This window comes from Numenius arquata, chromosome 2 (genome assembly GCF_964106895.1).
Source record: "Numenius arquata chromosome 2, bNumArq3.hap1.1, whole genome shotgun sequence".
Taxonomy (NCBI): domain Eukaryota; kingdom Metazoa; phylum Chordata; class Aves; order Charadriiformes; family Scolopacidae; genus Numenius; species Numenius arquata.
The window spans coordinates 46,041,980-46,062,377 of record NC_133577.1 but is presented as its reverse complement, the minus strand read 5'-3'; the positions used below and the strand labels follow the sequence as shown (position 1 = coordinate 46,062,377).

At 45.6% G+C, this 20,398-nt stretch overlaps 2 protein-coding genes across 2 annotated transcripts; one reads left to right on the top strand and one right to left on the bottom strand.

Annotated features, from left to right (window-relative positions):
- Window positions 1–5,694: 5,694 nt before the first annotated feature.
- Window positions 5,695–15,210, bottom strand: LOC141474414 (mitochondrial amidoxime reducing component 2-like). The gene is made up of 7 exons (XM_074162289.1): window positions 14,960–15,210; window positions 14,554–14,727; window positions 10,870–11,032; window positions 9,527–9,667; window positions 8,477–8,538; window positions 8,317–8,388; window positions 5,695–7,779 (listed from the first exon to the last, which is right to left on the bottom strand). Exons 1-7 carry the CDS (start codon window positions 15,208–15,210, stop codon window positions 7,650–7,652), a joined length of 993 nt encoding a protein of 330 aa, XP_074018390.1. The 3' UTR covers window positions 5,695–7,649.
- A 336-nt stretch (window positions 15,211–15,546) lies between these two features.
- PFN3 (profilin 3) lies at window positions 15,547–16,415 on the top strand. The gene is made up of 2 exons (XM_074162265.1): window positions 15,547–15,550; window positions 15,895–16,415. Exons 1-2 carry the CDS (start codon window positions 15,547–15,549, stop codon window positions 16,413–16,415), a joined length of 525 nt encoding a protein of 174 aa, XP_074018366.1.
- The last annotated feature ends 3,983 nt before the right edge of the window (window positions 16,416–20,398 follow it).

Here is a 20,398-nt window from a genome sequence, read left to right as displayed (position 1 = left end):
CCAGTGAGCAAGTACATGGCAGTACACCACATGGGGATTTCCTGGATGTGGGCTTCTGCTGGAACAGGTCTCACAGCACAAGTACCACATTTCCAGTGCTGCATTTTTGTATATAAATAACACAGTAACAAACCCAGGGATGCTCTGTGCTGAAAGTTCATCAGTTCACGCAAAAAAACAGCTCTGAAGAAAGCCCACCACAAATCTCTGCAGTGCTGTTCAACACAAACATCTCGAAGAAAGGCAGAGATCACCTGCAGCACACAGAGATCTCAAGTCAAATCCTACTCACCTTATTCAGGTGAAATGATTCTTCAGTGTCAGGTCTCGCTCTTGGAGGTGCTGGATGCGTGGCTTCTCAGGGTTTACAACCCTTAACAGCTCAAAGAAGGGAACTGAAAATGCCAGTGATTAAGGCTGTGTGTATTCAAATGAAGAGTTACTGAAACGTGGAACATGTCAGGAACCACAAGAAGAACACAAATAAGGAATGAGTCACTCTAAAAGCAATTTCCAGTGGAAACCGAGGGTGAAAATGTACCATATTGTGCTGTGGGTTTTGACAAGTATAAATGAGAACTGAAGTGAAACCACACAGGTTTGCTGTGCTCTCTGGATACACAAGGCTAATTCAGCTTCTCATTGTGCCCACAGATTACACATCCCCAAGGCTGTGTGTGTTTGGTTGGTTTTCCCCCGAAGGTGCAAGGAGGATTCAATAACAATCTAAATCCCTTTTAGTCTGTTTATTCTTTGGATAGAATTTTCTATCCAAAGTCATTTATTTCAGCACAGGCAGGAATTAGCATCTGTTTTTAATGACTTATAATGCCAGATCTATAATGTAAGTGGCTGAACCCACAGACTACACTGCTTTAAGCACCTTTCCAGGCCCTGCCCTCTGCGCTATACCTGTGCACACATTTTACTTACACCCCTAAAGACCACTTCTATTTGGGAGAGCGCATCAGCACAGCCTGACATGGTTTTATTAGCAGGGAAAAGGGAGGTCACAATGTGTCTGTGCCACCAGCACCCTTGGGAGAGGACACCACTGCTGTGGTGCTGCACTCGTACTTACATACAAACTGAAGTAGCAATGCAAAGGAACAGAACAAGGAGGTGGAAAAGACTGATAAATCATCCAACTTAATCCCAGTGCTAAGGCAGGATCTGCTACTAAATTATGTCTGGGCAAGGTTTGTCCAACTTGTCCTTAAAAATTTCCAACAGCAAACCCTCTCCTGGTGCCTGCACAATCCAGCCCAGCTTCTGCCCCTCTTTGCCCCTCAGAAAGGTTTTCCCAGAGCCGAACCTCATCAAGCTCAGCCACCACTAACTGAGGGCTGGCACAGAAATGGGTCTGCTCAACCCCTACCTCCTTGTGAGGGCAGAATGCCCAGGCTGCAGAGGAGGTAGGGAGATTGGGCGCCTGGCAGAGAAGAGAGGCCATTCCTGCTCCTGTTCCAGAAGACAGCATTAAATCCTGGAAGAGCCTTTTGCCCTCCTCCTCAAAGGGTCAAAATGCAATTTCGCTTCCATTGCATAGAAGGTGTGGATCCGCCCTGGCCACCCATGATGACAACACACCGTTATCACCAGCCTTCACTTCAGAAAAGGAAACAATTACAACCCATACCTCAAGGGAAAAGGAGCTAAAGGTGTCTCTATCCCACAAAGCTGAGCACAGGACAAGAGCACCCCCTGGAGCACCAACCCAAGATCCTCAGAGCAGAGCCGAGCACCAAGCAGAGATGGTCCTCAGCAGGACTCATGTGTTACCTCCACTCTGGACTCAACCCATCAAAGCTCTGGGTGCCAGCCTTCACCCACCGCTGCCTTGGCATCCCCTTGGCCAGCACCACCATGAGGCTTCCAGGCCTAGGTGACATGCAGTCTGCCCGCAGGCACACTGGAGGCCCTGGATGCTGCAGGCTCACCACACATACCCTTTGTGACACACACACCCCCTGTCTCTAGGGAACACCTGGGAGCCCTCCAGGAGGCACCACTTTCTGGCTGCGAAACACTGGCAGGAACTGACCATCACCATCAGAGGATTCCACCTCCCGTGTTCCACTCTGCCCCTCTCTGAGAGAGGACAATCACCCGTTCCCCTCAGGGTCTAACAGAAGCCCAAGGCCTGCCAGGTGCCACATTAGCACGCCCAGGGTGCCACAAGCTCTTCACGGGTTGGCCACCAGAGTGTTTCACAAGTGACTCCTGGCTCTAACTCAGAAGTGGTTTCCTGCTCCACCAGTTGGCTGCAGAAACAACAGCCAACAACAGTTCCATGAGCTTGTGACCACCGAGAAAAAGACCAAGAGGCAGGCCAACCTCAGGCAGCCAGCGCAGCGTCCTGCTGCTTCCCAGGAGGGATCTCCCCAGCGCCCTCCCAAAATGTAGTGGAAGTGCACCTGCCTTTATTACACACAAAGACTGCTTTTTTCCATTTGTTCTTATCCATCAAAAGGATGTTAAAAGAATGATGTTAAAAACACTGAACTTCTGGCCAAAAGGAAGGCCAGACATTTGCCCTCTTCCAAATATCTAATCTAAATCTACTCTCCTCCAGTTTGAGGCCATCACCCCTCGTCCTATCACAACCTCCTTCTCCCTCTCCTCTCCCTGACCTCACTACATACTAAGGTGAGCAGAGTCTCCCAATGCCATCCCATCGCCCGCTTCCCATCTGGCTACACGATACCCCGAAAGGCTACACAGGCAACTGGACTAAGAGCCACTACAGTTCTGGGAAAGATGTTCAACCTGCAGAAAAGATGGCCGAGTACTCAGATACACTCAGGGATGCACCACCTGTATGATGGAGAGGGACTTAACGCGCAGCAGGGACCACTGAGGCTGGGCAATTAGAGAAAGGTTCCTTTAAGGTCCTTTACACCAGGTCATGTTCAGTCACTAAAGATGGAGAAAGAAAAATAAACTGAGAAAAATAAAGGGACAAAAAAAAAAAGACAAGTTTGAAAGGTTCAAAAGTTAATCACCACAACTCCATCCAGGCCTGGGACACTACGTACCATCTCACTTTATTTCCCAGACGCCAGGAGCCTTCTAGTCCAGAGGACACACCAAAAGTGATGTCTCCATTTTTTTGGTGTAAACCTGCCAGGGAAGAAAATAAAAAATCCACGCACACCTCTGTAATAGGTTGTGGTGAGCACGGCACAAGAACAGCAAGCCATGGAACCTTCACAATTTGCAGGGAAGGAGCTTCAATTCCCTTATACAAGTTAAATATGTCATTCAAAGGGATTTTCTCATGGGAAAAAGTAAGCAATCAGGGATGGAAATAAAGTGGTCAGAGATGATTATTTTGCCAACTTGAGATGCCTTCAGACATTTGTTTGGGGCAGGGGAACCTGATGAAATGAAGTATTTGAGTACAAATGCAAACCCTGCCATTTTGAAGCACAGGTTGACTTTTTGTACATTCAAGGATAAATGTGCACACATACGACTACAGCAAGGGCTTCAGAGGGAAGGAAATGCAGTGTCCATATTGCATTACTCCCTACAGAAAGCAAGAAAGGGCAGCAGGAACTGAATTGCTTTTTCAAAACCACATCTGTGTTGTACAATTTTTGTAGAGATGTCCAGGATTTTGTAATTTTGGGGAGAATATGCAGACTACACATTGACACTCCAAACAAAAACTCTAAATAAAATCAAAAGCATTATCTGAAGTCTATTATTAAAAAAAAATGAACAATCACATTTTATTTTTTAAAAAGAATAAATGAGCTTGGTAGAAGCGTGGTTGTATTCAGACTCACCTGTGGGCACACTGCCCCCTTTTTTAAATGTATGTATCTCGATGTCTTCAAATCCAGCTCCATCGAGATGAACAGATAAAACACACTGACCTCTCCTACCCCAATTAACAGAGGATACATTAAATAGCATTTGTGGAAGGCCCCTTCAGAACAGGCCATGCCAGAGACACATACTTTATCCAAACCTACTCCATTTAAAAAGGGCAAACAATCCCAGAGGGGGCTGGGGAGGGCAGGAACTATCTGCAATGCTAACTAACAGCTTTAAATATAGCCTATTCTCTTCAAACGTAGCTGGCATCAAATGTATTTATGTGCGTAGACAGTTCAGTGGGGTAGGAAGAACTATTTTTGGGTCGCAGAAAGGTCAGAGGAACACAAGGCAAGCATCAGCGTTCCAAGGCTCTTGTAAGGACGCTAAACGTGACAGGGCTTTTTAGGAAAACGCTTTTTAAGTAAAGAGATGCTGGTAGATGGCTCTGTAATGATTACATGGATTAAGTAAAGGACTGCACTTGTTGATCAGCAATACAGCTTCTCTACTGCTTGGAGCCGAGGTGTTGGGAATCTTTTTCATAACAAACAAACAAAAAAACACACACAAAAAAACCCCCAGGGTTCTTTGGTTTTAGGGTTTGGGGTTTTTTGGTTGGTTGGGGTTTTTTTGGGGGGCTGAGGTGTTTTGTGTTGGTGTTTTTTGTTTTTTTTTTTTTTTTAAAGTAAAATGAAATCCTATTTTCACATACCTGTGCAAATAACGAAGTGATAATCTTCTGTTGCCCTCTTGAAAAGCAAATGAAAAAAATATTAAAAGCTTTAACAGCAGTGTATTATATGGTCAAGCTAAGTAACTAAGGTTTTGTGTGGAAATGAGACACCATGGGAAGAGGGGTGGTACCAGGCCCCTTTTGAGCTTGCAGCACAGTTGGGAGTTCCACCTCCCACCACTCTGGAGGACACCTGCCCTGCCCAAAGCATCCAAAGAAGCCCCAACCAGAACCCTGCCCACAGCTCCTGTGGGGTCTGGGTCTCAGGTGCTCCCAGCCAGGGCCACGGGCACTGAGGCTCTGGAGTGTCTCTGGCAGCACCCCAGCTGCAGCCACGCTTTGGAAGCGCAGGGCTTCAGACACACTGCTCCCTCCAACCTCCTGGGGTGCAGGGGCCAACCCCCTCTGTTCCTCACACAAGGGGAATATTCAGCCATGCCACCCATGTCTGCTGTTCTCTGCGGCTGGGAAGCACAACTATGGCTCATTCCCAACCTGTCTGCACAGAATCACCTGGAGAACGTGCAACCACCCAGTTCCCTGCCTCGATCCACAGCTCCTGCCCCGACACTCTATGTGCTTGAGCCTCGCTCATCTCCTTTCCTCCTCCAACCACTCCTGGTCCTCCTGACCCAGCAAACCGCCACTTGCCACGCTGACACCGTCCTTCCCTTCACTGCAGATGGAACCTCCTCAGCTCTCTCTGTCTCATGGCTTCACACCAGCCTCAGCTGTGGCAGGAGATACCCACCTTCACCACAAGCTCAGCCCAAGCTGGCTGAGATGCCCCTGTGCTGACTTGAGTGCACCAAACTTCCCTCCTTTCAAACCCATTTTGCCCTATTTTCATATGACTGGAAAAGAGAGTCTGTAAACATCCTTTTCATCATCCAGATCATAAGGGTTGTAAAATTGTGTCTGAAGACCACTTAGATCTGATGGCTCTGCTCTCTTAGGCATATAGCTTCCTCTGGTTAACTGCATATTCTCCTGAACTTAGAGGAAAGATTAAAAAAAGAATAATCACCACTGTTAATTACATACGAGGTACTGGAAACAGCAGCAGAAGTCAAATGCCAAAACAGCACACAAAGAACAAACAAGATTCACAAATTTTACACCTTACAAGAGTTTGGATTCAACAGAAGTTTATACTTTTGTTTTCTTGCTCTAGAGTTAAAAAAGCAATTAAAATTTTTAAGTACACAATTTAAAAAGCAGTGTTTTATGATTAACATGTTTTCAGTCAATTTCATAAATGGCTTTAACAAAATCAAATACAATTCCTACAGTTACAGTAGTTCAACATTTATCTGAAGATATTTATATTGTAATGTTCATGAGTTACACTCTCTGCTTGCCAGAATGGCCCTCTTTCACCACATAATTAAGTGTCATTTGTGAGGTGTTGTACTCAGACACACACCTGTTTTAGGATTCTCGCCAAATTCTTCTAAGGGGCTTTTGAAGGGATATACCAGGGTTTTAGATCTATGGCATCTTCTTAACAGGAATGTGGATGCAGCTTCTCATTGGAGAGACAGCCCTGTTTCCAAACTACCCCAATCGCAAGCATAGTAAGAGGCAGCATGATCTGTAACACACAGTTTGTGTTACCTAAGTCCTAATGAGGTGCTAACACAACAGTGAAAAAGTATGTTTGGCCAGAGGCAAAAATTCAGCTCTCTTTCCTTCCACTTCTTTGACTTAATGAAGAGACACACACTTAGCTAATTGCTCTGGCATGCCAGCAGGCTGTCTTTGTTAATAATACCATTAGGAATTCCACAAGGTTTCAGTTTTAATATTAAGGATCTTCAACATATGCTTTTAAAAAGTGAACCTCAGGACTACTGTCTTTGTCAAAAGATGCTTTTTCTGTCACTTCCCCCCACTGGCTGCTGCATCAGGCATGACAACACACAAATACGCAACCTGCAGCCTGAACCGGGCACTGGTCTGTCACAGGAAAACTTACCACTCACAGAGCATTCTGCTAACAAAAGGATATTCGGAGCAATTCGGAGTTGAAAAATAACAGAAAACCACCTTCCCCACGTTTGCTTCAGGCTCGCCCCATACATCCATCCGAATTTGCTCAAAGTCACAAAGACTCTTCATTTTACAGGTCTGAGTTGTGAACATGCAGCAAAACTCCATTTTCATACTCACAAAAGAAAACAAAGAACCTAAACACCAAATTGGGTCATGACTTGTCCTTCTTCACACTTAATTAGATTCCTCTTTTTGGCTAGTTGAGCACTCTTTCTAGATCTAGTAATCCGTAACAAAGTGACAGGTAGTCAAGCATCTGAAAGATGGCTGGCTTTGGTCTTGGAGTCCACTTATTTAAAAAAAAAGTAATATTTAAAGAAAAGATACTACTGGTATCATCCAACTTTTAGTCAAACTGGAAGTTCTACTGATATGTTATCACTCCCCTACAGCCTAGCCCTTACGGTATGCTTCACACGAGAAAAAACTTATGGTTCAAACTCTGTAAAGCAGAAGTCAAATTAAACGAACCCGCCAGCCTTACACACCATCAGCCCGAGTTCCCACCTCTAGACCAGGGCAGCATTTAGTCAGCTCACAATCCTTTTTCTGATACCTCAAAAGACAAGAACAGTCTTCAGGAAATGACTGCAGGATGAGAAACACGGCAAGAAAGTACCTCCAGACACAGATAAGGTAAGATGCTTAGGATCAAAGGGTGGAATCTAAGACAGAGCCTCACCATCTGCACCCCCCTGTTGATGCAAAGCCCTTGTACAGTTTTGGACTCCAATATCAAGCTTAACACAAAATTTTAGGAGGTGTGATACTCACTGTAGTGCTGTGAAGTCTGTCTTGGGTTAGATTTTCTTCTATCACAGCCTCCAGAAAAACTAAAGACATGGTTGCTACAGGCATGACATGATTGGAAATGATTGGCACTTCATAGCCTCAAAGCCCCCCCTGCACTTCACAAAGGAACATAGCACAAAAAATATTGCAAAGAGTAAGAAAACGTTATGCTGGTGACTGTGTTCATGGGAAAACAATTTGCATATCAAAGTGAGAAGGCATCTTCTGACCACAATCTCTCTCAGTACTGGACCATCTTGTACACAGGGTCTCCAACTCGAATCGTTCCAGTTCTGTCAATGGCAAAGTATCTTCCAAAGAGAGGGCTGGATTTGTATATGTGTTGCTCAGACGGGTCACACAAGCGGTAACTGCAGAGAGAGAGAGCATGCGCACTTCTTTAGAATTAGTAGTAGCAAATTCTAAACCTCAAAGTATCAGTGATGAGAGAGAGGACATATGAATAGCGATGCCTGTTTTGGTCACCATACCAGACTAAAAACTAAATAAATATTACAATTAAGAGAACTAAGCAGTTAAAATACAGGAAAAAAAGCCTGATTGTGTTCATACATCTGTGTATAATACATATACAAAGACTTTATAAAAAGAAGGGCCAAAGTTGCAAAGTTAGACCTTTAAATACCTGTTACCCCAGGCACTCACCCTAACAGAGATCAAAGAGACAGGGAATGTGAAGTTTGCAAGAACAAAGACAGAACTTCCTGAATTTTCCTACCATATAGAATTGCAGAAAGCAGAACAGAAGCCAATACACACAGACCTTTACACTACGTTATTATGTCCTGCACATACTTCAAACCACTTTTAAAACACTAGTCTCACATCTGTTGGGACCCAGCCTAAACCCTCTCCCACAACCTAAGCAGCACTGGTATTTTTACAACCTTTTCAGTGTTTCCAGGGGCTCCTTCCTGTCCAGGACCCCAGTGTCTGGGTTAACAGTTGTTAAAATACACCTGCAATGACAGACAGCACCAAATCAACAATGGCTTCTTATTATAAATCTCTATACATCTATATAAAATAACAATCTCAAACGGTTACCTGGCACAACACACTGTTCCTTTCATCTCCACGTCACCGATAACAATCTCCTCCCATGTGTCCTGAGGAAAGGTAAACATTACACACAGATTAGGCATATCTGCATGCAACCATTTTCCCAGGAGTGGCTTAGTCACTCCTAGAAGCAGCAGCACCATTCCTGATCATCACCTCTACTTGCACCTTCAAAACAAGTACATATCAGGGTACTATTTTAATGAAAACCCTAAAGTAACTACATTCATCCAATTCAGGACCCACTATCTGGAAAGAAAGACACACAAATAATAAATCCTATTCCGCATCATGCCCTTGTCTGAACCTAAAGCAAGTTTATTCTTACTGTACATGTGATAATCTGATCTGTGACCTCTGCCAAGCCACCATTTCTGCAGAAAGGAAATTTTTAGTGGGAATAAGTTTTCGCTTCTTGTCTACACCAGCTTCCTATTGCAATCCTTCTTGGAAGACAAAAACCCAGTCCCATTTTAGGAACTTCTTAGATTTCGGAAATTATCAGATCTATCCAGAGCAAATTATTTGGAAAAATGGCGACATGACAAAAAACACAAAAGCCACCATCACCAGTTCATTTCATCACCAGATACCTTCCTAGACAAGTGTTTTTTGAACTACCAGAATAGCGTCAAAGACGCAGTGAGTGACCGCAGTATTGCAAGGGTCAGTTTTACTCCTATGCCAAAGGCTATAAAACATCACACTGTCAATTTCCAAATTGTTCATTTGAATCATTAATTGATCAATTACAGCATGCACAGATTCCCCTACTTTGCACTTACAGATGAATTTTCAGTAGCAGCCTGTCATTTAAATACACTTTTATCCTTTGCTAAGCTAAATCAGCACTCACAGACCTGTCTCCTCCCTGCACTGATGTGAGCAGAAATTGTATCTCTCTGGAATCCAGTTGTAAAAGTCACAGAATAACAGCTCTCCTCATCCTCATAGACACCATCAGACAAGGAAATTGAGTTACAAAGAAACATAACCAAGCCTTCAAAAAGACAACACTGAAGACAGCTATTTTACCTCCTCAAAAGCACTACAATCTGTCACAAGAATATTCGGTCTGAAGTTCTGTATCTTAACTTTCTTCTCCAGCCTGCTATTTAGATCGTCCAGCGAAGCTTCTGAAATGATCAGGACTGGGCAACAGTCAGGATAGGCAACCTACGTAAAACCACAAACAAATCCTAAGGCTGCTGTAAGAGCATGGGATCAGAATTACTGAGTGGCAGAAGGACAGATACGTTGGAACCGGTGGCTTGACGGTCAGGCTGTTGCATTCAGCTTTTCATTTCCTGGAAGTAGGTTAACAAGTAAAAACAACATGCCCTTTCCTATTTCATTAACCACAGCAAGTTTTATTTGCTCAAATTGTAAAGTTAAGCTTCTACTTATAGAATTAAACTGAAGTTACATAAGCTACCACAGCTTCTTACAAAAAAATACCGTATGCACGTCCCAGACATTTATTCTGGGTGTTACAGATGGAACTAAGTATATCAGTAAAAAAGTTATGAAAGGTACTTAAGACATTTATGGACCTGCTGAACTTCTCTTGTTGACTATAACCAACTACCTGGATTTTTCTATGTAATGAATCTATCTTATCACAACACCAGAGGGAGTTTCACATACAGAATAGCAATACTAAATTGTAACTGTCCATTCATCAGCCTAAGTATGCTTGGAAGTGGAAGGGCTGGCATTCCAGCAAACAAGGCCAATGGACAGTATTAAAAGAAAACTCCTATATTCCTATATATACTAGTTCCACAGGAAAAAAAAAAAAAAAATCTTGCCAAGAATTTTAATGTATAGCCCTCCCCCTGTGTTTCTCTTATTCTAGCATTTCATTAACTTTCTCTAGTATCACACTTTTAAGCCTCTTCCCACAGCAAGAGAGACGACACCTCTGTAACCTTCTTCAAATTTTAATTCCTAGGCCCAAAACTATAGGGCCCCAGGTTAAGTCTTTTTCCTTTCAAAAAGCCACGAGGCAACACCACTCCTACTGGCAAACTCCTAGACCAAACAGGGATATGGAACGGAGGTTCCTTTGCAACACAGATGCACCATCAAAACATCTTTAAAAACCTAATTTTCTTCTATTCACTGAGGAACAGAAGGAATGCTATTCTGCAACGTAATAGTTCCTCTTCAAATATCAGTATCAGACTCTTTAGCTGAGAACAGATTTAAAGTAGAATTTAAACAAGTCATCACAGAAAAGGAGAATATTCACATGGTTTAAGTACATGACTACACCCTTTGTAAACTGGGCTCCAAGACCAATGATGGAATGGGCAGGTGTTGGTGGGCGGAAAATGGTTAAAATAAAGTACTTCTGAGAGTAAACATTCATTTACCTCATCTGTGGTTCGGAAAAGGTTTATTACGTCCTTTGACTTTCTTGGTACCATGGAGGGCTCAAAGTGCACCAGTCGATATGGCTCAGAATTCAGGAAAGTGGTGATCCACTGAGCCACTTCATCGCCACAGTCCCTGCCCTGGATATCCAGTCCAAACACCCTGAAGGACCACAAGACATATCAGCAAGTTAGTTGGGAAGCCAAAGGCTCAAGAGTGCTTATTATGCAAAGGCAAACAACTTGTTTTAAAGTAGCAGCAAGACACAGTAATCAAACCGTCTGGATTATAATGAGGTGGAAGCTGGTTTCTGAATTTGGCACAGGGATCACTCCCAGCGTGCAATCTTCTTATGGTCACCTTGTTTTGGGAGGTGAGTAACATGGACGTGGCCAGGTGACACCAGCTGATGAAAGAATGAGCCATGAGACACCCTTTAGGCGCCCAGAGCTGTCACATTAACGACCAGTAACAAACCTAACTTTTTTTTTGTTTGCAATACAAGTTTGCCATACTTGTAAGCAAAAAAAAAGGGTCCGCTCTTGCATTTGCCCATGACTGCAACACCAAAAGATTTCTACCCAGAAATCAACTGAAAGGTAATTAATTTCAGAAAATGAATGATAGTTTCAAAGGATGTGGTTAGTTACTGTAAATTACATTTACAAATGTTATTAATTGTAAATATCCCTAATTGTTAGGGAAGCCTTCCTTCAGATTTTAGTGCCGTAGAAATTTAGCCAGAGCTGAGTGAAACTCTTAACCTCAAACTTAAGATACAGAGTTATTCTATATGCTAAAAGAGGTTAAAAATTCACAACGGAAGCAAAGTCCATGGGGCATAAAAAGCCACTGGCAGCAGAACACAAACAAGTTTACGCAAGAAACACTTTCCTGGGAAAAAAAAAAAAAAGTAAATCTCAACCTTCCAATAAACTTCAACAACAGTCACTAATAGTTTTACTACTCTCTTCAAAGTAGTGATTCTGACCTAATGCACTGCGCTTCCTTCTACCTCTGCAACCATACGCTACACAGCTGGAAGGCCAGAGATGCCCAAACAGTTTATCTGGCCTGAGCGCAGCTCCAGGACCCCTCCTTCACGCATCTGGGGAAGAGACAGATGGTTAGGGTGCTGCCAGCAACACCCCTGCCCTCTTTGCTGGGATCCCTGTACCAGCTCTGTGGCACAAGCTGGGACTAAACGCCATTGCCCCAGTCAGCACCCAACTGCCTTTCTCTTCCCTCCATTCTCTCAGTCCCTGTGTGCCTTCTGACCACGGAGGTGAGGGTCTCACAACTCCCAACACTGCTGTTTTCCACCCACAAAGCAGATCTGCCCTGAGCACTCAGTGCTATAGGTATCCATGGGCATCCACTGTGCAATTTAAGTATTGCAACACATAATGACAAAGAGCACAAAAGAAGAACATGCGACTTCTTAACCAGAAGGCTACAAAAAACCCTCCAATATTTGCACAAATAGAAACTGTGCCTAGACAATGGCTTCAACCCTGCATTTAACTCCCCCAAATACAGGATTTTTACATATCCACGTAAAACCTGCAACAGGACTTACCGGTTTTAAAGATGAGCACCTGCACAGCCTTTTGCAACCAGCTGCACTATTGCATCTCCTTGGCCCCAAACTACCGGGCACAACCTGAAGGCACCATGCTCACCCAGCAGCGGAATAAATCCAAGTCTGTACAGTAAGACAGCTTCTCCCTCCCACAGGCTGGTAGGGAAGAATCTTGGAGCAAAAACCCAAATCTTCATTTGCCTGAACACAGTACCATTCCCAAGCCTCGTTCTTCGGAACGGCTGAGTGGATCAGAATCAGCCTCGAGCTGACGAATGGCAAGTTGCTTAAGCACAGCAGAGTCACACAAAACTTCAGGATTTCTCCTGAAACTTACCAGACAACATTTAACTATGGGTATTGCTAATGTCACATCATATGACACCACCTACAATATCAGACAACTGGGTAATCTTTAAAGTCTGTTTACAGGCATCCAACTTTTGCTTATTTGCATTCCCAAATTCTAGCAATTTTAAAGCCAGAGAGTGTAATCTTTTATTAAGGCAAAGAAAGAAGAGAATTAAGAGACAAACAAGTCACTGAGATCTAAAACTGGAAAATCCAAGATAATTTTTCATTACTGAAATGTATTTAGTCTATTTAAATATTTTTTCTAATGGCACAACAGCTTCCAGAAAAATAAAATCTTGAAAAGCACATGTTTTTGTAGTGTATGTTTCATTGGCTAACATATTCACACTATAGACAGATTTTAAAAGACTGTCCTATTTCTCCAAGAGAAATGCTATCATTTGTAGCTTGCACCTGCCTTGTATATACAGAGATACTGAGCTATGCTGATCAAGAGTTTCCACAGCAACAGATATATGCCAAAAGCTAGCGACTGCAGTTCCTTTCCACCACTGTTTCAGTTTTAAGCATAGCAGCTGGTACATTAACCTTCTCTGCTGTCCAAAGGAAAAACACTTATTAGTATCTTTGTAGGAGCTAACACCACTTACAGTTACTAAACAGTCTTACATATTAATTGACATTTAAACAGGGAAAAGGTTTCCTGCTTCCCCTTTTCAGTTTTCCAGCAAGGATTTCAATATGTGGATAAAATAACCAGGCCTGCACACAGCTGAATGACTACATTTGTAACCCCTTCACCTGAAGCCCCTTTTGAGACAGCACCTACGGGGAATGACCTGCTCTCTGGGGATGCCCGTCTTTCCCCTGTGACCACAGAGTGAGCCTCGGGCAACCAAATTACTAACTTAGGCAACTCAGTTAAATGCTTATGGACAGGGGTGAGGGAATTTAAACCCCAACAGCTGAACAATTCCAACTGGCCAGTTTGTATCCCAAAATGTTGATGCATATACTAGTGGTGACCAAGAAATACCACTATGCATGACTGAGGCTCTGGGATGCAATTGCTCACGCAAGGAAAAATGAAAACACTGGAAGTAAACACAAACGAGTAAACACGACAGTCCACAAAGACTGAAGATCACAGTTCATTTGGCGGATGTGTAACGTATGGTTTTTGAATATTGCATCATCTATTCCAGAGATTTGTTTTCATCAGTGTTTAGCAGATTAAAACTAGACCTTTTGTAATGGCAATCAATCCTGGGCTCCTGTATAACACATGGCAGAGAATTTCACAGAATCACAGAATAGTTTGGGTTGGAAAGGAGCTTTAAAGCTCATGCAGTTCCAACCCCTGTGCCACAGGCAGGGACATCTCCCACTAGATCAGGTTGCTCAAAGTCCCATCCAACCTGCCCTTGAACACCTCCAGGGACAGGGCACCCACAGCTTCTCTGGGCAACCTGGACCAGTGCCTCACCACCCTCATAGTGAAAAATTTCTTCCTTGTGTCTAATCTAAACCTACCCTGTTTTTGTTTAAAAGCACTGCCACTTGCCCGGTCACTACAGGCACTGATCTGAAGTCCCTCTCCGTTATGCAGATGGGGAGACAGACCCCTACAGAAAAGAAGCGCAGACACCCAACTTTCACCCTCCAATTTCTGCATAAGAAAACAGAAACCATCAGTCTTGAAAAACAAAGCAGGTATGTGAGAGACAGTATTTAGAGAGAAGGGAGGGGAAAAAAAAAAAAATCCAAACCAACCCTTTTTCAGTACCTGCAGTTCTGCACGGGGTTTTTCCGGGGGAGCTTTACAGGCAGGCGCAGACTCTTCATGTCTGGGGCCTCCAGGATCAGGTGTCCATTTTCACAGCTGACAGAAATGAGGACCAGCCGCGGCTCCTGGCGAGCCGTAACCATGTGCCCATCTTCCTTAGTCACAAGCCAAAACCTGTAGCGTGAAAGGGGGGGGGGGGGGGGACGACACAGAAACGCGTTTTCAACAGCAGCCGGAGGCCGAGGCGGGTGGCGGGGGTCCCCCCGCAGCCCTGCGGCCTGCCGGGCACGGCCGGACCGGCACCACACCCGCCGAAGGCCGTGCGGCCGTAGCGGAGGCCTGGCCGCAGGGCCTGCCCCCGCCTGGGGCCAGCAGCCCCGCGCCCGCCCCGCCGCCCCCGCAGTACCTGTCCCGCAGCTCCCCGCTCCGCAACCCCATTGGCGTCACCTGCGCCCGCCCCACCGCCACCCCCCGGCACGACTTCACCGGGTACACGAAGAGGCTCAGCACCGTCCCCACCCGCTGCAGGCGGCGGCGGCGACGCCGGCGGCCCCCGGCCCACCGCCAGGCCCCCAGCACCAGCAGGGCCGCCGCCGCCGCCCCCAACAGCCAGCCCGGCCGCAGCGGCAGCCCCAGCCTGCCCAGCGTCCCCTTCATGGCGACTGGGCCCCAGCCGCGGCGGCGCAGCGCTTGAAGGGGCCGGGACCGGGGCTGGGGGCGGGCCGAGGGCCGGCGGCCGCCCCCCTCCGGCCCTGCCGCCCGCAGGGCCTGGGGGCCGGGCGTTTGTCCGGCAGCAGCCCGCTGCCCGGGGCACAGGCCGCCGCGGGAGCCAGAGCCGTGGTGGACGGAAGAGCTGCCATCACGGAGCGGACAGCGAACGTTTGAGTGCGGGCTCTCAGTGTCCGAATACAAACTACAGGCAGCAAGTGCCTTTTTTGTTTTTTTAGTATCTGGGCTTTAATGAAAAGCAATGTGGCAGGGAAAAATATGAACATGAGTACGTGAAATTCAGCCGTTGGGGTGAAAAAGGGGGAAACCTGCAGCTGGAGGCGAAGAGCTGGGGCAGGGGCAGCAAATGGCAGTGCCTGCGGCTGGGGTGGGGGGTCCCGTGCCCTTGGGGTGTCAGCCCGTACCAAACCCGTCAGAGCTGCTCCAGAGCCCCCCTCGGGTGGTGGGGAAGTGGCTTTGTGGGACACCCAGCTGCGAGGCAACTATGACAGCATAGAGCAGGCGCCGGAGTGGTGGACGCCACCATCCTCACAGGCCTCCCCTCACAGGCAGGGCAAGAGCAAGTTGGTTTCCCCCAGTTCCCCCATTCAAGCATCTCCCTGGGATCTGAAGGTCAAGCTCACAAACAAATATTTAGGATCGTTGTGCCAAGACCCAAGTCCCAGCAGGCGGGAGACGGGGAAGCTCGGTGTTGGGCATTTCTGAGAGGTTTGGGCGGCCCGGCCATGGTGGATTATTGGACGTACTACCTCAACGGCATCCTGGTGGACAGGAACATTGAAGATATGGCTATCGTGGGCCTCTCTGACAATGAGCACCTGTGGGCAGCCAAGCCAGGAGGTCTCCTTGCAGCCATCTCGCTTCAAGAAGTGGGCTTGATCATGGGCCAGGATCGGAAAACGTTCCTGCTAACGGGAATCACCGTCGCTGGCAAAAAGTGCAGTGTGATTCGTGACAACCTGCTGGTGGATGGAGACAACATGATGGATGTCAGAAGCAAAGGCAGTGACAGCAGATCCATCTGTATTGGCAAGACCCCTGAAGCCCTGATCTTCCTGATGGGCAAGAAGGGAGTCCATGGAGGAGCCCTCAACAAAAAGGTCCACAGTATGATTGTGGGCATGAATGCATGAAGCAAGTAGCACCAAAGAGACAGACATCTTCTGCCAGAGCACAGGGGCACAGTCGTTACTGTAGAAGAGAAGGGAAATAAACCTAATTTTATTGCACATTGCTGCCTGCTTCTTTCAGGTGGAGGGTTGCTGGGCAGGCAGCAGTGCTGCAACATTAACAGGGACCTGACCAGCTGTGTTGCAGAAGGGGGTAATGTCTACATTCCTCAACCAAATGCTCAGTGTCGCTTGAGTGGTCTCCTGGCCATCTTGGGAAGTTGCTCCCTGTTATTCTCATTTTACTGACTGATTTTGAGACTGAAGGACTCTAGTAACATTAGCTTTGTGAAAGGGCAGGAACGAGGGCAATCCCTTTGCCCTCTTGTTCATCATTTTGCTGTTTAAATCATGCCTTAATGCCATCCATGGGTTTCGAGACCTAAGCAGGACTTACTGCTTATTTTTAATTTGCCCCTCGAACAAGGCCAGTTCGTTCTGGAGATTAATTACTGATCAGCAGAGCCTTGTGCTCCTGTTGAATTCTCTGGGAGGCACATGCAGAGACAGTCTGCCACCTGCTCGCCTCCCATATCATTGGAAACCCCTTCTTACGCTACTTTACTGAGCAAATTGGGTTTTTTACAAGATGTTACCTGTCTTGCACCTGTGGCATGGAGATCATGAAACACGAGAGGAGAGCCAGCCCTGCCAAGCAGACTGAGAGACCTTGTGCGCTCTTTGATAACCATTAATCTTCTCATTTAACATGGAGTCAATATTTTGTAATGTAATTGAATTCACACAGAGATCTTTAATCTACAACTGCACCCACAGGAGCAGAAAAACGCTATAAGGGGAACAAGGCATCTAATGTAGGTGTAATGTTTAACACTACGTAAGTGTTCAGCAGAACTGCAACGACTGTCTAATTAGTAAGCGCTGTCTGATAAGCAGTGCTGACAAGCATGAATCAAAACAAATTAGCGTAAGTACTAAAAGGGTAAAAACACAAAAACACAAACTGCTTTTAGAATGTCACAATAAAAGCAATGCATCAAATGCCATAAATGAAAAAAAAAAAAAGAATATTTATGCTGGCCACAAGTTTTTAAAAAAGCATGGGCATTCCTGCCCAACACTGATGCTTATTTTCACAAGCTTAAGGCAAGAATGAGTAACTATCCCCAGTGATTTCTCGAGCACTGGTAGTGTTCTCTGCTGTGCAAATCACAAAATGCAGGAAGCTTTTGCCCTCTGAACTTTGGTCTACGAGGCATCAAAATGACAGGATTTGGAAAAAGAGGAAAAGCGTTGGGTGATGTACTGCTTGCTCCCTTCTTCTGGGTGCCAGAGAAAATAGGTCTGGAGTGTATTTATACTCAACCAGCATGAGAATTTGGAGACGCATGGACCTATATAGTGTGATGATGTAACTCCTTAGCTCTACATTATGGGCAGCACGATGGTCTGCAAAACCAGAGTCTTTCAGTTTGTTAACTAAATTCAGAAATATCTCACCTTTGCTAATGATTGCATATTAATGTAGAGAAAATGTCATTTCTAAATCCAACAAGGACCTTAAACTTTTATTCCCTAAATCTACCAGCCCGTAGCCTAAGGAGATTTTATTCCGACCAGCCCCAAAAAGCAGCTGTTACGTTCAGCCCTGACTCTTCTTGTAGACTGTGGCATGAAGGAGTTTAGAGAGGAATAACAGAAGGCGGCAGTATCTGCATAATCTCTCCCCTCCCGCTGCAATACAAGGTATGTAAAATTAGAAATAGCTGCAGAGAGCATGGCTGTGGCTTAATGTTTCTGGGCTGAGGCTGCAGCCTTTGAGAAAAGCCCCCTTCACCTGTACACCAGGCACCTCTCAAAAAGCCTCCAGCAAACAGCAGGTTTGTTTAATCCTCCGTCCCAGGCACAGCCTTGCTGGCCCGCGGGCCACCAACTCCTTCTGCTGTAAAGCCATGGGAACAGAGCCGTTTGGACAAAACTAGGGACTGCTTTTCCTACAACCTCTCGTGCAACAGGATTGCATTTGCCGTAGCCAGAGCGGGCAACCGGTAAACCTGCACTTAAAAGTAAATGACCGTGTTTTCAATTGCTTCTCATTTCATCAAACTTTGGGAGAGTTGTGCTGAAATTCTCCGCCCTCAGGCTGCTTAAAATGTGTTTGCTCAGGGGGAGGATTTGCAGCATTAACTCCATGGTAAACGGTGGCCAGGCTCGCTCGGCCGTGGAAGTGGGCGATGTTGGTGCACCTCGGAAAAGCACGGTGTCAGCTCAGAAGCATCCCCACGACAAATTTCCTGGTGGAACAGATTTTATGGAAAAAGCAATGACGTATCCGCCTTCAGATGCAGTGGGCAACTGGAGATAATTCTTCTAGAGACAATCCTAGACTCTTGTAGCAGCAGATCAATCAGAGCACAAAGAAAGGTGAATGATGAGGAAAGATTTAAACATTTTACTTGTTTCCACTAAAAAAAAAAAAGACAAGTGACTGAGGATCTTGTAGGTCTTCAGTTACGTGCAGAGTGCTGTAATTTGGAATTGAACAGTAAAAGCAATGCATCAAATGCAATAAATGGAAAAAAATGCTAATATTTATGCTAGCCACAAGTTTTTTAAAAAGCATGGGCATAAAATACTGCACCAAGGGAGTGATTTGGATGGACATTACAAAAAAAAAAAAAAAATCCCGGGCAGAAAGACAGCAAAAAGCTGCCTGGATTAGGTGACAGGGTGTCAGGATAGAGGTCAATGCAGACTGAGCTTGTCTCAGTGAAGGAACAGGGGTTAAATGCCCACACCAGGGACATGCCAGCTATTTTTCCAGTGACTCTCCGGTAGTTCAGCAAAAGGTGGGGATGAGGGGATGACACGGCCAAGTGTGCAGTCATCCTATGCTGATTCCAGCAAGATATGATAAAAATTATATTACACTCACACACACAAATTATATCCTTCTTCCAAAGTTTGTTCCAAACTCGGAACAAACAATAAATTAAAAAAATTCCTTTCTAGAGAGGCGGGGGAGATAAAAGCATTGCTGTTTCCTCTCATAATCTTCAAGGAAATCAGAGTTCAGTGAGTCATGCACTAGAAATGAGCTCAGAGAAATTCATGTAGGGAAAAATCTCAGGCGAATAATTTGTGATGATAGAATTAAAAATAAAGTCATTAATGATAGATGCCTTTTAATGGACTCGGAGCAATGAGATATAGGGATCTTTTTTTTTGTGAGGCTTTTCCTACACAGAGAATCATAAATGCGGGGGAGGATGGGATTCACCAGGGACAGGAAAGTCCCCACCCTCCCTCAGGCGCAGCTGGAAAAGCAATCTGATGTCAGTTCAGTGTCCCAGGAAAGGACGGAGCAGGGATTGCTGCACAGGCAGTAGAGACAGGGGAACAGAAAAAGCTCCAGGAGGAAGATAAGGATGGCACGTGGAGCCGGGGTGCAAGGCAGCTCCTGGCAGGGTCATTCCAGTCTGCCGTCCTCCGCTCCCCCAGTGTTTGAAATCACGCATCCTGGCCTGAGCAGCGGTCACCTCTCCAGCGGAGGGTGATAATCAGAAACAAGAAGTGGCTGTTGCTCATCCCCTTTCCTCCAGTGAAGCATCCTTAATGAATGTTTTTAAGGCAAAGAAAGAACCTCAGGGCAAAATGTAATGAATTTTTAGATGTTGAAGGAAAAAAAACTATCATGAGAACGATGTTCCTATGGCTTTACATTTTAAACCCTTGCAAACAGGAGGCTCAGGGTTCAGCTGGGCAGAGAACACTGGTACGCAGAGACACGTTACGCTGCTGGGACCCAGCATCCTGAAGATAGGTCTGGACAAACCAGGAGGCCAGTCTAGAGCAGGGCAGAAAATCCCAGCTGGAGACAGCACAACGAGGCAGGCTGACAAGGCTGGAAATCTGTTTTTTTCCCAGGAGATGGCACTAAAGGACAATTGCCTTTAAACCAGCACCGTGCAGTGCAGCCGGAACTT

Excerpts from the sequence above, each read along its gene's own strand:
- LOC141474414 (XM_074162289.1), bottom strand. The coding sequence starts at position 15,210 with ATGAAGGGGACGCTGGGCAGGCTGGGGCTGCCGCTGCGGCCGGGCTGG. Across the intron at positions 8,389-8,476 it reads GGAACAGTGTGTTGTGCCAG|GTGTATTTTAACAACTGTTA; the intron begins GTAACCGTTTGA and ends CTGTCATTGCAG. Across the intron at positions 7,780-8,316 it reads CCCCTGGAAACACTGAAAAG|TTACCGCTTGTGTGACCCGT; the intron begins GTTGTAAAAATA and ends CTCTCTCTGCAG.